General features: G+C 41.1%; 1 protein-coding gene across 1 annotated transcript in view; it reads right to left on the bottom strand.

Moving 5' to 3' along the window:
• LOC110522698 (mucin-2) overlaps nucleotides 1–13,906 on the bottom strand; it is a 33,923-nt gene that overhangs the window by 12,854 nt on the left and 7,163 nt on the right. The window contains exons 9-26 of the mRNA XM_036968565.1: nucleotides 13,340–13,490; nucleotides 13,105–13,218; nucleotides 12,517–12,583; nucleotides 10,211–10,348; nucleotides 9,847–10,011; nucleotides 9,558–9,652; nucleotides 9,262–9,388; nucleotides 7,540–7,795; nucleotides 7,264–7,319; nucleotides 6,975–7,066; nucleotides 6,739–6,890; nucleotides 6,353–6,491; nucleotides 6,052–6,162; nucleotides 5,225–5,404; nucleotides 4,833–5,072; nucleotides 4,400–4,556; nucleotides 3,891–4,019; nucleotides 2,558–3,729 (exon numbers count right to left, since the gene is read on the bottom strand). Coding sequence (XP_036824460.1) covers nucleotides 2,558–3,729; nucleotides 3,891–4,019; nucleotides 4,400–4,556; nucleotides 4,833–5,072; nucleotides 5,225–5,404; nucleotides 6,052–6,162; nucleotides 6,353–6,491; nucleotides 6,739–6,890; nucleotides 6,975–7,066; nucleotides 7,264–7,319; nucleotides 7,540–7,795; nucleotides 9,262–9,388; nucleotides 9,558–9,652; nucleotides 9,847–10,011; nucleotides 10,211–10,348; nucleotides 12,517–12,583; nucleotides 13,105–13,218; nucleotides 13,340–13,490 — 3,541 coding nt within the window. The remainder of the gene's footprint in view (nucleotides 1–2,557; nucleotides 3,730–3,890; nucleotides 4,020–4,399; nucleotides 4,557–4,832; nucleotides 5,073–5,224; nucleotides 5,405–6,051; nucleotides 6,163–6,352; nucleotides 6,492–6,738; nucleotides 6,891–6,974; nucleotides 7,067–7,263; nucleotides 7,320–7,539; nucleotides 7,796–9,261; nucleotides 9,389–9,557; nucleotides 9,653–9,846; nucleotides 10,012–10,210; nucleotides 10,349–12,516; nucleotides 12,584–13,104; nucleotides 13,219–13,339; nucleotides 13,491–13,906) is intronic.

The following is a 13,906-nucleotide window of genomic DNA, read 5'->3' as shown; positions in this document are numbered from 1 at the left end:
CTGGTGTTGTTGTTGTTGGTGGTTGTGGTATTGGTGTTGTTGTTGGTGGTGGTACTGGTGTTGTTGTTGGTGTGGTTGTTGTTGTTGGTGGTACTGGTGTTGTTGTTGGTGGATGTGGTATTGGTGTTGTTGTTGTTGTTGGTACTGGTGTTGTTGTTGTTGGTGTGGTTGTTGTTGTTGGTGGTACTGGTGTTGTTGTTGTTGGTGGTTGTGGTATTGGTGTTGTTTTTGTTGGTGGTACTGGTGTTGTTGTTGTTGTTGGTGGTACTGGTGTTGTTGGTGTGGTTGTTGTTGTTGGTGGCACTGGTGTTGTTGTTGTTGGTGGATGTGGTATTGGTGTTGTTGTTGTTGGTGGTATTGGTGTTGTTGTTGGTGGTATTGGTGTGGTTGTTTTTGGTGGTATTGGTGTGGTTGTTGTTGTTGCTGTTGTTGTTGGTGTTGTTGTTGATGGTGTTGGTGGTGTTGTTGTTGTTGGTGGTGTTGTTGTTGTCGTTGTTGGTATTGGTGTTGTTATTGGTATTGGTGTTGTTGATGGTGTTGGTGGTATTGGTGTTGTTGTTGTTGATTGTATTGGTGTGGTTGTTGTTGTTGTTGGTGGTTTTGGTGTGGTAGTTGTTGGTGGTGAAGGTGCTGTTGTTGTTGTTGTTGATGTTAGTGTTGTTGTTGGTTTTGGTGATGTTGTTGATAAACATTCAACGCAACAGAGGACTCTAATCTTATAGTTAAAGCACTTAAATGGTCTCTGAGTTTGTTTATTTTCTTCACATATTAACCCGAAGTCAACATCGCACTCCACAACTTGGCCTGTCGAAGCTACATAGTCCTCTAAGCTTGTATTTGGATAGTCTGTAGCGACACATTCAATATCCTGTGGATCTTTACACACTTCTTTTCCACTCTGCGTGATATTCCAATACGTTTCCCAGTCACTCTTGTCTTTATCATCATCTTCATCATACCATTCTGACCACTCACAGGTAGGAATACAAGGAGTAGTTGTTGGCTCTGGTGTCTGGGGGGTAGTTGTTGGTGGTATTGGTGTGGTTGTTGTTGGTGGAATTGGTGTGGTTGTTGGTGTTTGTGTGGTTGTTGTTGGTGGTATTGATGTTGTTGTTGTTGGTATTGGTGTGGTTGTTGTTGTTGGTATTGGTGTAGTTGTTGTTGGTGGTATTGGTGTGGTTGTTGTTGGTGGTGTTGTTGTTGGTGTTGTTGTTGTTGGTGTTGTTGTTGGTGGTTTTGGTGTTGTTGTTGTTGGTATTGGTGTTGTTGATGGTGTTGGTGGTATTGGTGTTGTTGTTGTTGGTGGTATTGGTGTGGTTGTTGTTGTTGGTGTTGTTGTTGGTGGTATTGGTGTTGTTATTGGTATTGGTGTTGTTGATGGTGTTGGTGGTATTGGTGTTGTTGTTGTTGGTGGTATTGGTGTGGTTGTTGTTGTTGGTGTTGTTGTTGTTGTTGTTGATGGTGTTGGTGGTGTTGTTGGTGATGTTGATGGTGTTGGTGTTGTTGTTGTTGTTGGTGGTGGTGTTGTTGATGTTGATATTGGTGTTGTTGTTGTTGGTGGTATTGGTGTTGTTGTTGTTGTTGTTGGTGGTATTGGTGTTGTTGTTGTTGGTGGTGTTGTTGTTGGTGTTGTTGTTGGTGGTATTGGTGTTGTTGTTGTTGTTGGTGTTGTTGATGGTGTTGGTGGTATTGGTGTGGTTGTTGTTGGTGGTATTGGTGTTGTTGTTGGTGGTGGTATTGGTGTGGTTGTTGTTGGTGGTATTGGTGTGGTTGTTGTTGGTGGTGTTGTTGTTGGTGTTGTTGTTGGTGGTATTGGTGTTGTTGTTGTTGTTGGTATTGGTGTTGTTGATGGTGTTTGTGGTATTGGTGTTGTTGTTGTTGTTGGTACTGGTGTGGTTGTTATTGTTGGTGTTGTTGTTGTTGTTGATGGTGTTGGTGGTGTTGTTGTTGTTGTTGATGGTGTTGGTGGTGTTGTTGTTGTTGATGATGTTGTTGTTGTTGATGGTGTTGGTGGTGTGGTTGTTATTGTTGGTGTTGTTGATGTTGCTATTGGTGTTGTTGTTGGTGGTATTGGTGTTGTTGTTGTTGGTGGTATTGGTGTTGTTGATGGTGTTGGTAGTATTGGTGTTGTTGTTGTTGTTGTTATTGGTGTGGTTGTTGGTGTTGTTGTTGTTGTTGTTGTTGGTATTGGTGTTGTTGATGTTGATGGTGTTGGTGGAGCTGTTGTTGTTGTTGTTGGTGGTGGTGTTGTTGTTGGTGGTATTGGTGTTGTTGTTGTTGGTGGAATTGGTGTGGTTGTTGGTGTTGTTGATGTTGTTGTTGGTGTTGTTGTTGGTGGTGGAATTGGTGTTGTTGATGGTGTTGGTGGTATTGGTGTTGTTGTTGTTGGTGGAATTGGAGTTGTTGTTGTTGGTGTGGTTGTTGGTGGTATTGGTGTTGTTGTTGTTGTTGGTATTAGTTTTGTTGTTGTTGGTGGTGTTGTTGTTGGTGGTGTTGTTGTTGTCGTTGTTGGTATTGGTGTTGTTGTTGTTGGTATTGCTGTTGTTGTTGTTGGTTGTATTGGTGTGGTTGTTGTTGGTGGCGTTGGTGTGGTAGTTGTTGGTGGTGACGGTGCTCTTGTTATTGTTGTTGATGTTAGTGTTGTTGTTGGTTTTGGTGATGTTGTTGATAAACATTCAACGCAACAGAGGACTCTAATCTTATAGTTAAAGCACTTAAATGGTCTCTGAGTTTGTTTATTTTCTTCACATATTAACCCGAAGTCAACATCGCACTCCACAACTTGGCCTGTCGAAGCTACATAGTCCTCTAAGCTTGTATTTGGATAGTCTGTAGCTACACATTCAATATCTTGTGGATCTTTACACACTTCTTTTCCACTCTGCGTGATATTCCAATACGTTTCCCAGTCACTCTTATCTTTATCATCATCTTCATCATACCATTCTGACCACTCACAGGTAGGAATACAAGGAGTAGTTGTTGGCTCTGGTGTCTGGGGGGTAGTTGTTGGTGGTATTGGTGTGGTTGTTGTTGGTGGAATTGGTGTGGTTGTTGGTGTTTGTGGTATTGATGTGGTTGTTGTTGTTGTTGTTGGTGTTGTTGTTGTTGGTATTGTTGTGGTTGTTGTTGTTGTTGGTATTGGTGTTGTTGTTGTTGTTGGTATTGGTGTGGTTGTTGTTGGTGTTGTTGTTGTTGTTGTTGTTGTTGGTATTGGTGTTGTTGTTGTTGTTGGTATTGGTGTGGTTGTTGTTGTTGGTGGTGTTGTTGTTGGTGGTATTGTTGTTGTTGTTGGTATTGTTGTGGTTGTTGTTGGTGGTAATGGTGTTGTTGTTGTTGGTGTATGTGTGGTTGTTGTTGGTATTTGTGTTGTTGTTGTTGGTGGTATTGGAGATGTTGTTGTTGGTATTGGTGTTGTTGTTGTTGGTGGTATTGGTGTGGTTGTTGTTGGCTTTGGTGTGGTTGTTGTTGTTGGTGGCATTGGTGTTGTTGTTGTTGGTGGTGGTGTGGTTGTTGGTGGTGTTTGTGTTGTTGTTGGTGGCATTGGTGTTGTTGTTGGAGGTTCTGTTGTCAATGTGGTAGTTGTTGGTGTCCACGGTGTTGTTGTTGGTGTTGGTGTGGTTGCCTGGGGGGTTGTTGTTGATGGGCCTGTTGTTGGGCATTCCTCAACACACTCCCCGGTCTCTTCATCAAATATTGGCCTATCTGGAGGGCATTGTGGGTAACAACCTAAAAAGAAGACATTGTGATTTAGTTGTTTTGATTGAGTTATTATATATAATGAAGTTGAGGTTAAGAAAAACAAATTGATATTTTGCAAAGAAGGGCATGTGCATATGGAACTAACATGCAGGCTGATGCCAATCAAATCAAATAGCATGCTGCCTCACCTTCCAGATTGGGAAGAGGGTTGTCACAGGTCCCATTTAGATTCAGACAGGTCTTGAAGCAAGGTGTGTGGCAAGGGCTGTAATGCCATTCACATTCACCTGGATCGTTGTAGTAGTCACAGAACACAGCTACAAAAGGGAAGACGTACAGGGTCATACACTGAATACACATTGCCCTCAGCAAATGGCACCCTATTCCATATGAAGTGCATTACTTTTTATCAGAACCCTATGTACCCTGGTCAAAATCATCCACTGTAATGTTACACATTAAGATATCTATTTAAACCAACCAGCTAAAATATACTTTAGATCCACATCCTCACATTGTCACCATGTTTGGGTTCTTTCAACAGCATATTCATTTACTTAGCATTGTAAATTCTAATCAGTCAAATTACACCAGACATGCCAAATCATTTCAATGCCAAGCCTGACAGTCAAACAGTGGAAGTGTGTGACCTTTGGGACACAAGCATAATGAACCCCAAAAAATGTGTTGTACTTACGACAAATTTCTGGTGTTCGCCATGCAACACAGACTCCAGCTTCGGTGCAGGCCTGGGCGTAGGCTGCTACAGCTGTACAGAAACACTCACAGTCTCCGCCAGTATCACAGGCACAGGAGTCTTTCACACAGTTCTCAAAGTACAGACTAGGGTCTACCTGTAAAACACATACAGAGAGAACACACATGATGCACTAATACTGTATTATAATTTTTTTGGTTTCTTAGAGAATTATTCAAAACACATTTAACAACAGACATGTTCATGAATAAAATCATCGAGGATGACAAGAAAGTCAATGTTTAAAACGATTTGGGTGTATTTTTTGGTTCAGAAGTTTGACTGTCCACCATCCTATCAGTGTTCTGTCTGAACCTTTCACCTGGTTTCTAGTTGTACGGTTTATACATAGCAATCCGTTTCAGCACTGTACCTTCTTGTGACACAGTTGGAAAGTCTTTCCTGTGATGATGCTGCACTGCATCTTAGCCCAGTTGTGACGGTTGGGTCTGGCTCCACATGGGTCCACGTTGCTTTCTGCGTCGGGACAAGTGCTTGACACTTTCCAGCTGTTAGCAAACTCCACAGGGCTGCTGACTATCATCTGACCTTGTGTGGTGAAGTCATCTCTGCCTTCTCCATTATAGTTCCCACACAGGCCGCACACTGCTCCCTATAGACACATAGAAACGATAAGGCAAACACAGTGGAACTGTACCAAATCAATCACTGTTAGCAATACAAAATGCACTCTGATGTCTGATGTCTTGTTCATCTATTTCATCACAGGCTCTCTATGTGTTAACCCTTCAACACTAAACTTACACTATGCTGTGGCTCCAGGACGATGCGGACGGTAGTTTTGCGGTCCCACAGCACTGCGATCCCGATGTCTGACTCAACAATCAGGTACAGACCGACGGTCCTCACTCGGTACTGGATCTGAGAGCCCACTCCTAGGTCCACCACTTCATGGGTCCCCTTTGATAGTTTCAGCTCTGTTCTCTGTAAAGATAAGGATTTATCACTTCCTGTTCACAGATAATTAGGGCTGAAATGTTTTTTCCCCAAAATCCCAGTTTTTCCAGAAATCCTTGTTGGAGGATTCAAGGATTGCCTCCTTATTCCCTTATAATTTCCGAAAATTTGTAATTACGATTTCTGGAAAAACAGGGAATTTGGGGAAAGTTACCGGAATTTGACAGACAATACACTTTATAAAGCTTTATATGAAGAAAAAAAATGTCTTGAATGTCGTACTGATTTTTGCAGTTAGTGGCTATTTGGAAGAAAGTTTTACTTGCAATGATTGTGATGGTGATTTGACCTACTTTAGTTGAATTCACTAATTGTCCTGTCTCTCTGAATAAGTCGCTCTGAATAAGAGCATTTGCTAAATAATGCTAAATGATGTATTTTTTGTATGTATGAATGTCAAATGATCTCTCATTATGATCCAACGGGTATAGAGAGGAGAATGGCTCAATATAAAGCCTGGAGTGGAGTAAATGAAATGGTATCAAACACATCAAAACCAGTCATGCATTTCATGCCATTCAATTCATTCCGTTCCAGCCATTACTATGAGCCCATCCTTCCCATTGAAGGTGCCACCAGCCGCCTGTTGGAGTGTATCATTTGTCCAGTCTTACCCCCAGTTGAACCCTGACAGACTTGGAGCAAGTGGTGCCTGTGGTTCCACACGGTATGTTCTCTGTGATCACCATGAATTTGTCCTGGACAGGCCGGTTCCCACATTTGTTCTTAAAGAGAGACAGAGGGAGAGAGTACTTTAGAAACCAAATGAGACTTTTCCAATTTAAATGATTAGTTGGTAATATAGAAGACAGTAGCAGTACTATTATACAAACATATTTCTTTGTATAAAAACACATCACAATTGAATTGAAATGTATTGCATTGTATTGAAATGTCCTGATAAGCATTAATTACCTGGACAGCCACATAGCCACATTTTCCTTGGAAGCCATACGTGCGCTCATCAAAGGTTTTGTAATGGCCACTGCCGTAGATGGTACAGGTTCCTGGGCACTTCTTATCTGTGCACTTCCATTTCCCACTCTTACAGGTGCTACATGTGTACAGTATGAGAGACACTAAGTCAAAAATCCTCTTCAAATACAATCCTGATCACATTAGCTAGAGAGGATGAAGGAAGCCCTCATCTCGTGTCATGAAATCTCATTCCATTTCATTTTCATCTCCATTCCTTTTTATATGGTATTGTATCATATAACGTCATATCATACCGCATAACCTCACATTGTATCGTTTTTGATCAGAAAGTAACGTATAACCATAAAACCTCAATAACTCACCAAGTGTTACATCCGTTTGGGATCTGTTTTCCTGGGGCGTAGAGGAATCCGTCATGGCTGCATGGGCATTCATGTTTATTCACACACATGCCTTTCCCATCCTCCCACAGACTCGTGGGACACTTGCACCCAGACTCACACTCTGCGGCGAACTGTGGTCAAGGAGAGAGACGGGAATTAAATAAAGAAGTCAACCCTTAGGTCAGGTACTAGTGGAAGTCAACAAGTCAACTCACACAGTCCATGAAATCCGGGTTCCTACAGCTCCGTGTACACTGTACTCCCAGGTCATTGGAGCAGTTCAAGAACACCTTTGGCGACTGGCAGGCTGTAACAGAAGCAGTTTCATTATTATTACACAATAAGTTGTCAAATTAGTTTAAAACAGATTTAAGCCTAGTCCTGGACTCAAGTAATTGACATGATCTCTCATATAGTATTTGAACCCAAGTCTAGGTACAATACTGTATACATCAGAGGATTAATGGGATATGAATAGCAAGGGGACACAGAAAGGCTACTTACTACTCTCTGAACGCATCTTCCACGAACGGCAGTGAAGCTTCCCATTGTTGCAGACACTAGAAGAACACACATGATGTCAAGAGATATTTTAATATTGGAGTAACATTGCAGGACTGTGTACTTTTTATACTAGCAGGTAATATGACAAATTTGCTGCTTTGGTAGGTAGGTAAATTAGGTAAATAAGTAGATGGGTAGGTAGGTAGGTAGGTAGGTAGGTAAGTAGTCACTTAAATAGGTAGCTAGACACTTTATTAGATGGAAACAGTCTCTTACCAGTGTTCCTCCTGAATGTTGATGGACTTCCCAGGCTTGATGTGGACCCCGTTGTGGAAGCAGGGGCATTTGTCCATGGGTACACAGGTGCCCCTGTCATCCATGTAGAGTCCGTCCGGGCAAGAACAACCATCCACGGGGAGGAAGTCATTGGTACAACCCTGGCTTTTGCTGGCCAGGGAGCTACAGGTCAGTTGACATCTCTGGAGCTGGTCAGAGTAGGTCTGAGACGCTGGGCAGTTACCAATGTATTTGTCTGTTTGTAGGGAAATATGGAAAGTGTTGGATAAAGTTAAGATTGGCAGTGTTGGAAAACTTTACTAAAGGTTATTTTTTACTTCAGGAAGGAAGAGGATTAAGTAAGTAAGTGTTGTTAACCTGTTTGGGATAGGGGGCGGTATTTTCACGTCAGGATGAAAAGAGTGCCCAAATTAAACTGCTTGCTACCCAGGCCCAGAAGCTAGGATATGCATATAATTGGTTTCGGATAGAAAACACTCTAAAGTTTCTAAAACTGTTAAAATGACATCTGTGAGTATAACAGAACTTATTTGGCAGGCAAAACCCCAAGGACAAACCATCCAGGAATTTTGTTGTTGTTGAGGTGACCATGTTTTCAATTGGATTTCTATGGGAATCTACATTTCTGAGGGATCTGGTTGCAGTTCCAATGGCTTCCACTAGATGTCAACAGTCTTTAGAAATTGGTTGATGTTTTATTTTGAGTAATGAAGAAGTATGGCTGTTCAGAACGAGGGTCGAGTCTGGTATACAGTTGTGTTTGGGGAGCGCGACCTGGCGCTCGCTCCAATTGCATTTTTATCTGCTATTGAAAACGGTTTATTCCGTCTTAAATTTGATACATTTTTTACAGTATAAAGTCCCTAAAGTTGTATTGGGAAAGTTGTTTGAAATGTTTGGACCAGGATTACAGGTAACTTATTCGATAATGTGTAGTCATATTGGGCGAGTTGGAACTGGTGTTTTTCTGAATCAACGCGCAAAATAAATTGACATTTTGGAGAAATAACGACGGAATTAATAGAAAAAAAGGACCATTTGTGATGTTTATGGGACATATTGGAGTGCCAACAGAAGAAGATCTTCAAAGGTAAGGCATGAATTATATCGTTATTTCTGAGTTTCGCGCCTGGCGGGTTGAAATGTGACTGTCATGTGTTTGTTTGATGGGGTGCTGTCCTCAGATAATAGCATGGTTTGCTTTCGCCGTAAAGCCTTTTTGAAATCTGACACAGTGGCTGGATTAACAAGAAGTTCAACTTCAACTTGGTGTATTACCTTGTGATTGTATCAAAGTTAAATATTTATAATAATTTCTTTTGGATTTCGCGCTCTGCAATTTCACTGGATGTTGTCGAAACGTTCCGCTAGCGGAAGCCCCAGCCGTAACAGGTAAAAGTTGACATCACAATAAAATAAAAACTTTTACAAACATCCACAACCGTTTGACCGGGCATCGCAAGGGGAATTTGTCAGGGTTACCCCATGTCTCCCCTACTTTTTGCAATGGCAGTGGAATCCGCCAAGGTTGTCCCCTGTCTCTCATACTTTTAGCGATGGCAGTAGAACCATTTGCAGAATGCATATATTCTAATGAGAATATCAGTGAACCTTTCATTGATAGTCAGGAGAGGCCTATACTGTCATCTCCTTTCACCAATATACGACAAGACATAAATATGAGAAGTGTAAATCACTTACCACACACGTTCTCTCTCCAGCCCGACAGGACCACTCCCTTGGTAGCACAGTCTCGCACATAGGAGGAGAAGACGGCACACAGGCAGTCTTCACTCTTCTCACAGTTGCAGCTAGCGTACGTGCATCGCTGCAGAAAATATCAAGTTTAAGTAAATGTTCCATACGTAATAAATATAAAACAAATTTCATTGGCCATTCGCATGACAAACAGTATAACAAACAGTATAATTGTGAGCATTCCAAACCAGATGTAACTCAATGAAATGTAACAGTTACAGTTATAGATAATGTATTACCTTGTAGTAAAGCTCGGGGTCCACCATGGCATGGCACTTGGCAAAAGTGCTGTCAGAACTTCTTAGCATGGAGCACCAATGTTTAGCATAGTTCTCTGAGTAAACAGAACGTGGTAAGAGTTCAAATATGTCTGATACAGTATAAACTGCTGCTTCCTGCATCGATTTGAATCCAACGACATGATACTGCGGTTGTTGACATAAACTTTTATGAAATGCTTATGTTCTGCTTTTCATTGAGTTATGTAAGGGTTAACCTTCAATTAAAGAGTTAGTGAAGAGGGCTTACCATTCTCCACGCTGAGGGAGCAGGGGTCGTCCAGCCTCTCCTCTCTGTCTCTGCAGGTAGGATTAGCCTTCCAGGAGTTCCCAAATGAAGAGGCTGTTCCCTCCACCATACCCTGGGGGGTCTTCATGTCATCAGACAGAACCTTGTTGAAGTTCCCACACAGACCTAGAAGAAATAGAAACAGAAATCAACACCATATAAACCTACACCAAACAGAATTCAACACCATATAAACTTTCACGAAACAGAAATCAACACCATATAAACCTACACCCAACAAAAATCAACACCATATAAACTCCGTATATAACTGATATCTGCTCACCTTCAGAGCTATATGCCTACAGCTTGGGAGTTAACTTACCTTGTGTCTTGGTCTTGTAGCTCTCGTCCAGGGTGACATAGACCTGCATGATGGGGACCAGCTGGATCTGAACCTGCAGACCAAAGCTGGTCTGGAGCATCACGTGGAAGGACGATGGCTTGAACACACTGATGTCAGCTATGGGAAGAAAAACAAATAGACTAATGACAGATGGGAACAAGACTGAAAGAGTTCCTGCTGAGACAGAGGTTGTCCTAATATAGACACTGTACACTAATGTCAGCTTAGAACAAGACTGAAAGAGCTCCTGCTGAGACTGACGTTGTCCTAATATAGACACTGTACACTAATGTCAGTTGGGAACAGAAAGGGGGGTTTGGGGGTAATAATCATTCAATTAAATATGATTCATTTTTTATTTTAAAAAATCTATTTAACCTCTTAGAGCTCTAGGGGCGCTATTTCATTTTTGGATAAAAAACTTTCCCGTTTTAAGCGCGATATTTTGTCACGAAAAGATGCTCGACTATGCATATTCTTGACAGTTTTGGAAAGAAAACACTCTGAAGTTTCAGAATCTGCAAAGATTTTGTCTGTAAGTGCCCCAGAACTCATTCTACAGGCGAAACCAAGATGATGCATCACCCAGGAATTAGCAGAATTTCTGAAGCTCTGTTTTCCATTCTCTCCTTATATGGCTGTGATTGCGCAACGAATGAGCCTACACTTTCTGTCGTTCGCCCAAGGTCTTAGCAGCATTGTGACGTATTTGTAGGCATATCATTGGAAGATTGACCATAAGAGACTACATTTCCCAAGTGTCCGCCTGGTGTCCTGCGTCGAATTCGGTGCGCAATTGCCAGCTGCTTCCACTTTACCATTTGATTCAGGGGAGAAAGCATGTGTCCAAGAACGATGTATCAATGAAGAGATATGTGAAAAACACCTTGATGATTGATTCTAAACAACGTTTGCCATGTTTTCAGTCGATATTATGGAGTTAATTTGGAAAAAAGTTTGCGTTTTGAGGACTGAATTTATGGATTTTTTTTGGTGGCCAAATGTGATGTATAAAACAGAGCTATTTCTAATACACAAGGAATCTTTTTGGAAAAACTGAGCATCTGCTATCTAACTGAGAGTATCCTCATTGAAAACATCAGAAGTTCTTCAAAGGTAAATGATTTTATTTGAAGGCTTTTATGTTTTTGTTAATGTTGCGTGCTGGATGCTAACGCTAATGCTAACGCTAAATGCTAACGCGAAATGCTAACTCTAGCTAGCTACTTTTACACAAATTATTGTTTTCCTATGGTTGAGAAGCATATTTTGAAAATCTGAGATGACAGTGTTGTTTACAAAAGGCTAAGCTTGAGAGATGGCATATTTATTTCATTTCATTTGCGATTTTCATAAATAGTTAACGTTGTGTTATGCTAATGAGCTTGCTGATAGATTTACACAATCCTGGATACAGGGTTTTTTTCATAGCTAAACGTGACGCAGAAAACGGAGCGATTTGTCCTAAACAAATAATCTTTCAGGAAAAACTGAACATTTGCTATCTGAGAGTCTCCTCATTGAAAACATCTGAAGTTCTTCAAAGGTAAATGATTTTTTTGAATGCTTTTCTGTTTTTTTGTGTAAATGTTGCCAGCTGAATGTTAATGCTAAATGCTACGTTAGCCATCAATACTGTTACACAAATGCTTGTTTTGCAATGGTTGAGAAGCATATTTTGAAAATCTGAGATGACAGTGTTGTTAACAAAAGGCTAAGCTTGAGAGCTAGCATATTTATTTCATTTCATTTGCGATTTTCATGAATAGTTAACGTTGCGTTATGGTAATGAGCTTGAGTCTGTATTCACGAACCCGGATCCGGGATGGGGAGATCAGAAAGGTTAATCACACTAAACATTACTGTACTTATTACTGTGTCAATAGCTTTGGAAGTAGCGTGTAATAATAAATAGAATTATGTAGTTGATATCTATACAGGCTAATGTTTCATTCTATGTTTCATTACATGTTACTGGTTGCACTTTCATAACTTTTAAAAGTGTGCATAATATTTATTATAAACTGAGGGGTTCTAGCCCTCAATGCTGATTGGCTGACAGATGTGGTATATCAGACGGGGTGACAAACCATTTACCATTTTACTGCTCTAATTATGTTGGCAACCAGTTTATAGCAGCAGTAAGGCACCTTGGGGGATTGTAGTGTATGACCAATGTACCATTGGTAAGGGAAGTTGTGTCGTGCCCATGAACAGCCATTAGCCATGGTATATTGGCCATATATCACACATATCGCATTATTGTTAATTCTTCCATGTCCCACCTGTGTTGTAAGGAAGAGTGATCTGTGCATTGTGGCTGACTTTCCCATCGGCGGTAATCACCAAAGCCTGGAAAAGAAAACAACAGCCATGATCAACTAATCCTATTCAACACAAGACTAGCTGTGCAGTATATACATTTCACTTACATGTAAGTACTTATCGTCAGATCCAAAATGATTGGCACCTCTGTTTTCATTATTTTTCAATACCTCACCCTGCGAGGATAACAACACTGAGCCTTTCTCTACAAGGTTTTAGGAGATTGGAGAACACATTGGGAAGTATCTTAGACCATTCCTCCCATACAGACCAGTGGAAGCACAACAGCCCCATTAACATCAAAGATCCACCACCATTTTATACAGCAGGAATCAGGCTCTGTTTTGCACATGATCCTCCTTTTTGACACCAAACCCACCATTGGTGTGTGGCCAAAGAGCTTCATTTAATAATAATATTTTTCAAGGATGCCTTTTAATTTGGACCTGACTGTAAATACACAGAGGTAGTGTATAAAATACAACATGTATATGTTCAAGTGTACAGTATATGTCAAGTCTCCGTCTTTTAATGAAGGCAATACTCACGTTGTTTCTATCATTGTTTAGCAAGACCACAACACTCTTGAGGCAAGTGTCAAACTTCTGTCTTATACAGGGAACCAGCTGGACCAGGACAGTGAACTTTGGACTGGCTTCATCCTGAAACAGAGAAGGAAAAAACAAACAAAAAAATGATGAGAAAACATTGTGACATATAAAATGTCATCCACTTCTCATCTAGATTGTCTCTCCAGAAAAGTATAGTGTAATTGTCAGTTACCTTGCTTTCCACCTTGGCTAACGGGTAGTAACAGTCCCCATGGAAGGTGAACGCTTTCCCATCGAAGGTTGTCACGTGTGAACCCTCCTCAACGGCACATGTAGCAGGGCTGGGTAGACTTTTACAGGACCACTGACCATGATGACAGACACTGAATCACAGACAGACACAGAACACAGACACAGACACATGATGAAGTCATTTACAGGACCACTGACCATGATGACAGACACTGAATCACAGACAGACACAGAACACAGACACAGACACATGATGAAGTCATTTACAGGACCACTGACCATGATGACAGACACTGAATCACAGACAGACACAGAACACAGACACAGACACATGATGAAGTCATTTACAGGACCACTGACCATGATGACAGACACTGAATCTCAGACAGACACAGAACACATGATGAAGTAATTTACAGGACCACTGACCATGATGACAGACACTGAATCACAGACAGACACAGAACACAGACACAGACACATAATGAAGTCATTTACAGGACCACTGACCATGATGACAGACACTGATTCACAGACACAGGACAAA

The sequence above is a fragment of the Oncorhynchus mykiss genome, chromosome 30 (genome assembly GCF_013265735.2).
Source record: "Oncorhynchus mykiss isolate Arlee chromosome 30, USDA_OmykA_1.1, whole genome shotgun sequence".
In the NCBI taxonomy this organism is placed as follows: Eukaryota; Metazoa; Chordata; class Actinopteri; order Salmoniformes; family Salmonidae; genus Oncorhynchus; species Oncorhynchus mykiss.
The sequence above is the reverse complement of the archived record's forward strand: the minus strand, read 5'-3'. Positions and strand labels throughout refer to the sequence as shown.